The 12,588-nt window shown below is 37.9% G+C and overlaps 1 protein-coding gene across 1 annotated transcript; it reads right to left on the bottom strand.

Annotated features, from left to right (window-relative positions):
• Positions 1 to 10,296: 10,296 nt before the first annotated feature.
• Positions 10,297 to 11,894, bottom strand: LOC6649206 (pancreatic triacylglycerol lipase). The gene is made up of 4 exons (XM_002070976.2): positions 11,677 to 11,894; positions 11,453 to 11,607; positions 10,763 to 11,239; positions 10,297 to 10,688 (listed from the first exon to the last, which is right to left on the bottom strand). Exons 1-4 carry the CDS (start codon positions 11,892 to 11,894, stop codon positions 10,297 to 10,299), a joined length of 1,242 nt encoding a protein of 413 aa, XP_002071012.2.
• Between the last annotated feature and the right edge of the window lie 694 nt (positions 11,895 to 12,588).

The following is a 12,588-nucleotide window of genomic DNA, read 5'->3' as shown; positions in this document are numbered from 1 at the left end:
CTGAGGTCCTTGATCAGTTTCTTGTGAAAAAATATATTAACCGTCCCTCAAATATAAAGGTCAGCTTGAATCTACTAATCCAATCATTTGAGTGACTGAGCAAGTGAGTGAGTAGAAAAGGAACAAGTTTGGTTAACTGTTCATTAACTGAAATGAGTTGTTCACTTATTCACCTGCTACCCAACTCTATTTTCCTGATGATTGTAGAATTTATGTTTGAATTCCAAATTAGAATTTTAAACCAAAGAGCAGCCGCGCATACACCAAGGGGCATGCAGTTTTCATTACACTTGGGTCTCGTTACATATTCTGGCCCTGTGGATTTCATTTTATCAGAAATTTTATTTTATGATAAGCACACCGGATGTGTGTGTGTGTGTGTGTGTGCAGGCAAAACGGAACTGAACTAAACTGTGAATGTTAAGCTAAATCTTTTCTCAGCCATTTATTTTAAATTGTGCAAATAAATAAACAATAAAAATGCCAATGAACATACTATGTACATATGTATATAGTATTGGCATAGTTAAGTTGACAAACAATATAGTTAAAAATTGTAATTACAAAGCACTTCACTTCGCCCCATTTAAAGACTATGCGAAGTGTATAACTCGTGACCAAAGGCCACACTTTTACGTTAAAAAATGTGCCTCGAATTTTGAGAAGTCTTCAACTTTAGTGGGTACTGGCCCACGATATGATGTAAGAGACGCTGAACTTCAAAACCTGAACTTTATTTTATTTATTTCTACAAAGGCCAAAACTGGTAAGAGAATTCATTTATGCCATCGAAAATTCAACAAAAATGAAATGCAATGGGAAGAATTAAACATTAATAGAGATTTTCAAAAGACTCTAATGTTTCATAGGATTCCTATAGGGTACAGGGAGTTCGTAGGATTCCTCTGGCTATTTTAATAGTTCAATTCATAAAAGTAATGCAATAGTAGTTTTGTTTCTTTTTGTCGGAGATGAATGAAATATTCATAGCGTAATATGACGAGTTGATAAAATGTCGGTTTTTGGTATTTATTCAAGTATGTTGTATTTTGGCTTCGTACACAGTCATTTTTCCCCCAAATGGTTTTGCATATTTCAAATATATATATTTATTAATTTTCAGTATTGCCAATTTTCATTCACCTTTTTGTAATACAATTTTTTTTAGATAAAATAAATAGAAATATTCGTTGCGTATTTTTTATTTTTATTTCTCCGCTGTACCTGAATACATATAAAGATATATACATACATATATCGTTGCAAGTGTTACGGTAAAAATAAAGAGAGAGAGAGAGAAAGAGAGAGAGAGGGAGAAAGCACAAATTCTTTTTCGAAAATTTGCATTTAATTGGAGCATGAACAAAAAGTAATGCCAGGAATTAGGCAACACGAAAAAATATATACATACATATATGTATATATAAATTGCCAAAAATTGAGATGAAATGACAATTTGCAAATAAATTTTGTCAATGTACAAATACCCTGTACGTTTTAATTGAAAGGTATACTAAAGTTGCCCATAGCATAAGGAATATTAAAACTAAAACAAGAAATATGTCTATATGGCATAGATAATGGAGTTAGTTCCTTTTTATCAGTTGGATCCTTTCACACTATGAAAAGGACCGATGCAAAAAATTGCTAGGTACAGGGTTCGTTGAGGTCGACACTTTGCCCCACTTACGATGCATTTTTTCCTTGACTTGATAACAAGTGCGAAAACATGATCAACCACACACACACACACACGACAACTGCCACTCCCACAGACCAACTTTCCCACCCCCTTTGACCTACACGAGAACGCAAATAAAATTGTTTCATATATACATAAATACAAATAAGTTTTTTCATTGCATCTTGATAGAACGAAATGTTTTGTTATGTTTTTTGTAGAAAAATTTGAGTAAATGGCGAAATGGATGAGAAAAATGTTGATAGGTGAATAAATTACCAAAATAAATGGGCACAATAGTTGAAGGTGTTTGTCTGTCGGGAAAATTTGTTCAAACCATGATTACCATGATATAGAAACAGTCGAAAGAAAATATTTGGAAAAACCAACATAATTAGAGAACTTTTATATGTATGATCAAGTACATAATTACATTTGACATTTGACCGATTTCAAAGAAGAATGTAAGACATTAATTGACTACATTTAGAATAATCCTAAAGTTCCTTTCTAATTTAAACTGAAATTTAGTCCACAATATTTTACCTTTTTAATTAAAAACTTACTTTGTAACCACAGTGCCATATATAATTTGAGCCCCAGAGTATGCTATACAAATATTTCTCATGCTACATGAGTAACAGGGTGTCACCCATTTGAGAAAAAGGTTAAACTTATCATAAACTGATTACTATTAGTTAAGTGGTGCAAAATAAGACCTTCTACGGAAATCATCTATTATTATCTATCTAATTTATTCTAATTCCTAACAAAATCAAAAGAAAGCCTAACCGAATGTAGAAGGGTGAAAGGAAATTTCATTTTGTTTGTGTTTATTAAACGGTTTCTTTGAATTTATGAAAAGTTTAAAAGGTAAAATAACTGAAACATGCGGCCCGTTTCAAAGGATATACATATATAAATGTCTCTACTAATCCTTATATTGGATCACTTGAATGTATAACAAATTCCACTTGACGCTTAGTATAAATACGAATTGAATCTAATTTCGAAGTCTTAATCTGAGTCCTTCCAATCCTTCCAATAGAACCAACTGTTGCGTCGCCTGCTCTCTCATGTTCGCTTATGCTCTTGCTCGTTGGGAAACTCACCACATTTCCTTTTCAACTTCAACATATTCTTTCCTCATGTTGCCGACTGACTGTGCCACTTGCCGCAATTCGTTTTAGTTGCTCTTCGACTTGGGAGCTGAAACCATTTCAAATGCTCGGGACAAATTTTTCCCAATTTCAATGACTATTTTCTTTTCAATAGCCGGCTATATTTTCAAAACACACACACACACTCACATACCGAAACACGCACCCACACACAGGCACTCACACTTAGCCATAACAATGAAAATATAATTTTAGTGCCCAGTAAAAATCCATGGCCATGGACAGTTTTCGTTACGGTTTAGTTCCCTTTGCCTTGCGTGCAGCCAAAAAAGAACTAAAATGAAGAAAAATATACATGGCAGACTATGTATACTTATCTATGAAATCGAGAATATTGGCAAGTCAAATTTAATTTCACGCTTTGCAATTTTTTTTTTTTGTCCATTTTATTTTTTGTCTCTCTACTTCGTAGAGAGTAATATTCGTAAAAGCCATAAATCAGACAGCGCAATATTGCTAAGGAGAAAGTTAAATGTTAAATTTTTATAAATTCTTTTAAATCCAATTTATATATTATTAATATCTATTATTGGTATTGTGAAACTCTAAAGGAAATGATAGTTGAGAATTCAAAAATTATTCATCATCTAGTTTCAACTTAGTTCTCTTTTAGTCTTCGAAATAGTTAGAGCCAAATACATAATTGGCATAGAAATTCCATTAAATTTAAAATGAATTGCAATAAACTTGATTAAGTTATTTTCAAGATAAAACAATTGTCAAAATGAATATTTGAAAAAGAAAAAATAAAACTAAACATTATTAAATAAACCTAGTCTAGCCAAAAATCTGTTGAATGCTGAAAAAGAATTTGAAAAATTTGACGAAGATTTAAAGTTCTTGAAAGGTTTCTGGTTTGATCGAAACACTTTGTTGGCTCTGAAAATAGAAAGTCAAGATGGAAGTGAAACTAATTTTTATTTATGAATGCATAAAGTAGAAAAAGGGCGAGAGGAGTAAAGGCCTAAAATGAAATTGCTCACCATTATAGCAAGCAAATTGAACATACACACACACACACACACACACACACTTACAAGCATAAGTATGAGTATATTTATATATTACACACATATGTATGTATGTATGTGTATGCATGTAGTATAAGCATATCCGGGAGCTTGGCCATAAACAATGAAATTTGTTGCTCACTTTTATGAGTTCCTTCCCTCAACACCAAACAGCATCAACATACTACCAAATACAACTACAACTTTTGACTACAACTACACGCCACACACACACACACACACGCATACACATAGATATATGCATGTTATACTCTTGGCTGTACGTACGGCTGTTGAGTCCTTTTAGCCAATTTTAGTGTCTTACAATTTTCCGCATTGTCTCCGTTTTTGTGCTTATCCGTTTCCGTCGTCCCCTTCACACCACAGCGCTCACCACCTCTCTATCTAACCACCTAGCTAACTATGTATATATCTCTCTCACTCTCTATCTCTCTCTGTCTCTCTAATTCCCCTTCCCGGACTGGTCTCGTATTCCACTGCTTTCTTTGGCCACTTTCACGCCACTGTCATTGCTAAGCTTAAGTTGTAGCAGCTCTTCTGCCATGTCCTTGTTGCTTGGTTAAAAGCATCCTTAGCGCAGACCAACAAAACAAAAAAATAAGTTAACGTACAGAAGGAACCAAACACAGGCAAAGCAAAAGAAAAAATAAACGCATATCAACTATCAAGGCTTTTGTACCACACATGGCATACTGAATTCGAGTTGGCAGCGTGAGTCACGCACTCATGGATTTAGGTTTTTCTCTTCGATCAATGAAAAGATTTTATTAACTCTCGATGGAGCTAAAAGTGTTAACTATTTAGCTTTTCTAACCAACGCAGAAAAGAATCACTCATTCTATTTATACCCCCCCACACTGTAATTCAGTTATCATAATCTACGTCTATTTTGGTTTTAAAATCAAGGCCAACCTTGATTTGTCATAAGAAACATCGAAACAAATTGCTCACTTAATATTTCATTGACCAATTGACTTGGGGTATATATCGATAGACATGACAGTCTAAGATTAAGTGAAAGAGGTAAAACTCGCAATGAAAAGATGTTTTAATAAATCCTTTAGAAAAATATTATACAGTCGATTGGTCAGTTAAAGACAATGGCCCTTCTGTTTGTTGAAGAAACAAAAGTGTAGATATTTCGTCGTTTTTAATGGCGTGTAGTATGGTATGGTGTGTGGTTCATGGTTCGCTTTGCTTTTCTCATTTTTTGTTTTCTTCTGCTTCTTATTTAGAATCATTTCACTCTGGTCCCCAGTCGTAATCTGCTGCGTTTACTTTATTGCTGACCATTTGTTAAAACAAAAGCGCAGTCCTGAAGGAAAGTGACGTGCCTGTGGGTGGGGACATGGTGAGTGAAATAGAGTCAGAGAATGAAAGAGCGTTAGTGGCGAGGGGAGAGATGAAACGGGGAGGTGGAATGTTTATGATGCGCTTTGCTAAAAAGTTATTAACTAAATTGTATGCCATGGCTCTGTGCCTGGTCAGTGGCAGTGGACTCTTTGTTTAGAGCCTCGCGGAAATTTAATCACTTCAAGTGCAAAAGGTGAATGGGAACAGAGGTGGAGATGGAGACGGAGATGGAGACGGGGACAAAGGTGGTTGGTGTCGTGTCCCAACGGTCGGTGCCATGGTGGCATAATAAAGCAAAAGATGCAACACAATATTTTAGTGTCATTAGAAAAAGCAGAAAAAAACACCGGTAAGGTAGATGTGCCTGTGGGTTGGTCAACATTGGTAGAGACAAAATGCCAAAGGTTAGTTCGAAACAGAAAATAAGTAACTGTCTAAGCGATTATTACCAGTGGAATTATAACAATCGTGTTAAACTTAAATATAGTCGTCTCCTCTTCATCAGAGATGATTCAGAACATCTCGAACACTTTCCTAAGTAAATTTGAAGAACCTTTGCACAGTCCAAAGAAAAATCTTACCAAATTAAAGTATCATATATAAAAATTTACAGGGAGACTTTTTAATCAACTTATGTCAAAATAAAACAGTTCTCTGACCATTTACAACTTGGATTTCTTAACTTTTACTTTGCATAAATGATGCAGTGCAACAAAAAATTAAACCATTAACCAGGGCACCTACAAAGTTGGTAAGGCTATGCTCATATCACTTCATACATCGGGTTCTCTATGAAACAATTATTGCAGCTGGCTGCCATTGTCCTGATGTCCTGGCATTCTGATATCCTGGCATCCCCAGACTTGAGCCGCAAGTGCGCCATAGCTTTTGCCAAGAAGCCCCAACGTATCGTGGCCATGTTGCAGCATGCCACAGAGCGGCTGTACTCAGAAATGCTTTTGCCACCGATGCTTGCTATTGTTGTTGCTTTTGCTGTACTCCCATGGTCAACTGGGGAATGCAGATGGAGAATGAGTTGCCCATAGAGAGAAAAAGAGAGAGCTGAAGTGAAAAGTAGCAAGAAAATTTCGCTGTTTGCACTTGCGTCATTATACCCAGTGTTTGGAATGTGAACGAGTGTAATAAGTGTCATCAGAGTTTCAGTTTTCGACATTTTTAAGCTCTACATTTTCTTTCGACTTTTGATCTCTTAAGACCGATTCTCTTCGTCTACATACGGCTAACTAATCAGTCAGTAAGTGATATCTTTAGACTTTATTACAAAAATTATAAATTCTAACCAGAATTTCAAATCAGGACTTCGAAATTCTCAAATTCGAAAAAGGTCTACACTATAAACTTAATGAAAAGTGGAAAAGGATACCTACTAAAATGCGGTGTGAAACTTAATCTCTGACTGAGCAGTCGCCCTCTGATCTTCATAAAGATCGCCAAACTTATAGGGACATAAAATTTTAGGCTATTTTCAAACTTTCAGGTAGACTCAAGAATCCTTCTTCTTGAATAAAAAAAAGGTCATTAGTTTAAAATATTTCCTACTAATGTCGATAATGTTTCAGTCTCAATTAATGGTCTTAACTTTGTCTTTAGCAAACTATTTGTTAATTTTCTCTCAGTGTATTGAAAATCTACTAGGTTTCTATCGATTTCTGTTGCTTCGAACGCCTCTTAATATTTCATCTTTCATGCTCATTTGCACTTACTACGTACACGATGGCCAGGGCAAGGCCGAAGAACAATGGCCAAGAAGGTCTGCACGGCTGGGTAATCAAAAGAAAACGTTGCCTCAAGCTGCAGGTCTTGCCACTTCGGCTACATCTCCGTCCTCGACACCGTCTTCTATTGGAACTCGGACTTTGACTACAGCTCCAACTGGAGTCCTGGGCTCCGTCGCTGTCGTCCTTTCTCGCTTTTCGATGGTGCAGCACCTGCTGCAAGTTATTTACAGCCACTAGAGGGCGTACGTTGCTTGGTGGCTGTTTCTTTTTTTGTTCTCTTCTCCTGCTGAAGACCTGGACGTCCTTGTACACGGCTATTATACATTGCCGGAAGCATTTGAATGTGTTTATGTGTAAGCGTCTATGTATAGCCTACTCACTCCACATCACCACTGCCACCGCACCAGGGCATGTCCTTATACCCCAGGCTATTCTTTTCTACTTGGAGCGCCAGCAAACGGTAGCAACTAAAATGTTTCCGTTATTAAGCTAAAGAAACACTTAACTTTCGCCCAGGATCCTGCAGAAGGACTCTGGCAGGTGCAATGAATACGTATGCTTGAACTAGAGGGGTTGTGTGTGGGGGGGGGGGGGAGGCAAACGTGCATACCACAAAAGGGGAATATGTGCGGGTGGAAACCGGGAGGCGGGAAACGTTAATTTGTTGTATATTTTAGAAAGTTTACCTTCTACCCTCAACTCTCTTCCGCCCTCACTCGGTGAGTCATTTTCGCATTAACGCTTGCCACTTTGGCGGTTGCAAGAACGAAAAGGACCCGTTTTGATGGTCTTCATTGCAATTTGCGGTTGCTTTTTTCTATCTTTGGCTGTGTGCGAGCTTTTGTGTGTGTGTGTGTGTGTGTGTGTGTGTGCCGTCAACTTGTTTGGTTAAATGGTTAAAGCAACAGGGTAATATATTAGCTTAAATGGAGCAACCACATTGATTTAGCATTTGATTTCGGTTAATTCTTCAAGCTAATTAAAGGTCTTAGTCTCTGAGGCTCTCAAAATCGTTAATCGAATCGTTAATGAAAATCAAACTGAACTCCTTTCAGTAAACTTCCTTGGCAAAACGATCACATTGAATGGGTTAAATATTTTCAGTTTTTTACTTTCTTTTTAAGAATTTTCATGGAAATTTAATTTTGGGATAATTTTGTCAGTTCAACTTGTTGACTTTAGCTAATTTGCATTCGATTTACTTTACATTTTATTCTGTTGTTTCATTTCACTTTTCTTTCGTTTCACTTAAAAGATTTTTTTTTTTGTGTTTTTGTTTTGTTTGTTTTTGTTTTGGGCAATTGTTTAGTTTACATTTGCGATATCCACTTAGCAACTTTCAACAAAGACTAGAAAGACCAAGTGTTTGTTTAAAATTTAAATTTCACCAACAATTTTCCATTTCTTTTCGTTTTCTTCAATGTTATTCTCTCCACAAAAAAAAAAAGGTGAGTCCAACAATTTGATGAGTCAGTTTCTATATCAAGATTCCTTCGATATTTTGGTTTCCATCAAATATAGAGTATGGTATAGAGCTAGGGGAATCTATCATATCCAGATTGAGGAGCAAATAAAACAAAATATCGTACAGATGATCTTTACTCACAGTTATATATATCTACATTAATTCGATTTTAAACCTGTTTCGATAAATGTTATTTCAACAGAATTAAAGAAAAGTTAAAGTAACCCCTGAGAGTACATAATCTTCGGTTTCCATTTGTTGTTTTTTTTACTCTTTCTGTTTTTTTTTTAATATTTCCGTTCAATTTGGCAGGCTGTGAAATTTTGTTGCTGTTCCACGAAATGTTGTATTTTTTGTGTGTTGCATGTTGACGACTACAAAAGGTTGCACAAAATGGAAACTCGTCCACACCCACACACACACATTTCTTGGCCCTCTGGCTCGTTCGTTGACTTGCAACAATGGCTGGTTGAAGAGGAGAGGATCGAATTGATGAAGTTGGGGGATATTTTTCTTCTAGGTTAACATTGGACATTGCATGGGAGTGGTATGGTGTATGGGGCAAGGGCTAAGGGGGGGGTGTGTCGGTTGTGAGTTGTACGCAACAGAACCTGGGTCAAAAAGTCGACTGCAGTTTACAGTTTAATCGTAAAACAAAAATGAGAAGCGAAAAAACAATAAACTGAAATTCAATTTTCGCATTGTAAAACATAATTTTCTACAACTTGACGTCAGCTTGGCCCTTGGCTTGGCTTGGCTTGCTGCTTGTTCCTAAAAGGTAGTTAATATTTTGAACTCCCTCTCTCTCTCTCCCTCCCTCTCTCTCACTCTCTCTCTCATTTCGTGTTGAACATTCCACTCGAGGTGCAAGTTGTTCTTTCGTTTATATTTCGTTTTCTTTCTTTCTTTTTTTTCGCCGGCTGCTTCCTGTTTTGTAGCTGTTTATGAAATTTATGGCGCCGTCGACTTCTCGCATGAGTTATGCGTTTTTTATTTCAGCTTCTGGCCACGTTAAGTGTTAAATTGTTTTATATGCATGTGTGGTTGCAGAGAAACACAAAGACAAAGACAGAGAAAGCAACAGCAACTGCGTGTGGGTGAGAAACGAGACACTGAGATGGCCCGAACCTGGACCTGGACCTGGACATGAACCTGGTGTTTAATTATGAACGTTAATTTTTATGGCAATGTGGCATACGGTATCATTATAATGCCTGGCAACATACACTTCATTTCAATGGACCAAATTAAACGTCAAAAGTGACCTTCAACCAAGTGGAGGGCAAAGAAGTGGTTAATATCTAATTGGATTGCTTGCATCTTAACCCATAGTCAATAAGCTGATTGCTAGGGCTAGAATTTGGTGTGTTTAACGATTTGTGCCTAAACTATTTAGTCATTTAACTTACAGTTCCATGGCATACTTTAAGGAACCCGAATCAATCCAAATACCCGATTTCCACCACCAAAATGATGATTTAATTCAATCTCCAGTCAATATATAGGAGACACTTTCTGCTCGGGTCGAAAAGTTGAAGGTTTCGCTGAACGGGATTTCATTTTAATTCTTTGATTATTATGTTGTTAAGGCTAAATGTTTTTTTTTCTTCATCGTATTCATATTTATTATGAATTGCTTGAATATAAGCCATTGATAGGTTAATGTAAAAATGGTTGTGAAACAATTCCTCATACATAAGGCAATTTAAAACTAAGACATCTAGGAACTATTAGCTTTCTCTCTCAGACAAACACACATAACACTCACTCATAGCCACCCATGCACACACACACACACACTCACACAGACAAAAGTCCCACCCCACTCCCACTGAGTGTTTTGCCACTATTTAAATGCACAACGATTCCTTTCACGTTGTCGTCTTCTCCAGCCAGTTCTCCATATTTGTAGCCGAATAACTTTGCTTTTGCCCTTGACTCTTAGACCTGTTCCAGATCGAACTCCAGATCCTGCTCTCGTGCTGGCTTGCCGTCCAATTGACCACAGATCCTCACGACGACGCTGCACATACGGCTGCTGGGAACCCGTGTCAAAGTAATAGCTACCCTCAGCCCTACGATGGGAGTGAATGCCGAATCGGGCCCGTCCATTGCCCTCACAATGGCCAGCTGTAAACTCACGATAGCTGCCACACTGTGTTCCCACAAAAGGGTATTCCGGATCCATGGATTGGCGAAAAAAGATAGCCGCCGATGAATGACTGCAGGCAATCGGATCTAAACACACACCGAAAATGTTAATGGCAAAACTGCAAAAATAGAAATTCTCTGCTGTCAATTAGTTGACTCACTCGTGTTCTGCATGTCCCTGAGATTCATAAACATGCGGCAATTCTTTTGCGGTGCGCGGCCTCCATTCGGATAGAAGTCCGCATGGCCGCACTTTAAACTGGTGCCCAGAGTGCCGCCCGAGGTGTGCAACACTTGAACAAATTGGGCATCTGTGGGATCCAAACGATATTTGGGCGACACATCAGAGGGCAGGGTAAATAGTGGACCAGCCGGATCCAAGCCAATGATTTGCTCTACCTCGCCATCCAAAACGGCTCCTGCATAGCCAGCGGCATGGGCACCTAGACTATAGCCGGCCAGGGTCACATTTCGTCGATGAAAATGCCGTGGACGCAATTCCTCTAGGGCCATTATGATACCAGCTACAGTTAGGCCGACATCAAATATGGACATGGAGGCACTCTTGTAATCATTTTGTGACAAATTTCCCCAATCCACAACACACACATTGTAATTCGCATCGAACAGAGTCCAAGCTGAAATGAAACAAAATTAATGTTGTGTTCTCTCTTAATGTGCGATTTCAGATTTCCTGTAGAAGAAAAGGCAAGCTTGCCAAACAAAGACTTTGAACCAGACGTGAGTCTAAACCTGCCTATCGAAATGAAGTGTCGGCTCTATTCTGCTTCATTATCGATAGCCATGTGCCCTAACTCTTCTCGTTTGTCAGTCAAGCTACGAGTACTCACTCAACAAGAGCTCTTGCACCCAATCTTTGCTGCCTTGATCATTCCAACCGTGTAGAAATAATGCCAATTTCTTTTTAGCATCCAATCGACGAAAACCACGCAAGTCGCCCAACTGCAAATGGAAATGAACTTCTTCGCCGAAATCTCGATCGGAACTGCAAAACGTTATACACTTAGAGATAGTGATTGATTGGGAAATATGATCACAATGTCGGCCTACTCACATGGTGCGACACTCAAACACAATGCCATAATTGAGACGGGCTCGCTCCAGGCTGTTCCTTAGCATCGTCTCCTGCAGATAGCGAAATGTGTTCATCATCAGATGCCATTTGTGCAGGCCGCAATCGACACTGCCCAGAAGTAGGGTCAATGTGATATGTATGACGGTCAGAGTTTGTAGCAGGCCTTGGTGCCTTCTTCTAATCGCGTGATTTGGCATGCAAAAAGACACACACACACACACACGAAACAAAACAAAAACAAACAAACAAAAAAGAAAACTAAACCAAGAAACCGATAGACAATTCAAAATTTGACAATTTGAATGGGAATGCGTAGAACTGCTTGGCTAGACCCGTGGCATGCTACTGAAACGCTTTGACGGGGCTTGTAAAATCCAACGTCAAGTCGAAAAACGTTGCTCGTAATGATGATGACGGAACGAGATATGTTGGAGATGGTGATGATGATGATGATGATGATGATGTTGGTTAAAGTAATGATGATGACCCTTGCCTTCGTTCGTTCTTGGAGTCAGTGTGTATTTCTGTTTGCACAAGTGAAAGTAAAGCTTGTAACGACTTTGTCTCTTCCCCTCTCTTTCTCTCTCTTACGCTCTGTCTTGATCTGTCTTTTATGTTTATTATATTGTCTTATGTGGCTTTCGGACGGCTCTGTACAGCTCTTGACAACCACTTGACTGATCTTGACATAGAAGCTGCAGAACGGTAGCCAAAATCCCATTCATGGCATCCCATGGATAGATGGCACCGAAAAACGGCTGTCCAAACAATATAAAACAAATTATTGGAAATACACAAAAAACAAAAAAAAAGCCCAAACTTGAAATCAATAGAACAAACATAAAACAAAACAAAACATCAAAAATAAAACAATAAATTCCAAAGTAACAA

The sequence above is a fragment of the Drosophila willistoni genome, assembly GCF_018902025.1.
Source record: "Drosophila willistoni isolate 14030-0811.24 chromosome XL unlocalized genomic scaffold, UCI_dwil_1.1 Seg141, whole genome shotgun sequence".
In the NCBI taxonomy this organism is placed as follows: domain Eukaryota; kingdom Metazoa; phylum Arthropoda; class Insecta; order Diptera; family Drosophilidae; genus Drosophila; species Drosophila willistoni.
Note: the sequence above shows the minus strand (reverse complement) of the source record. Positions and strands in the feature narration are given on the sequence as shown.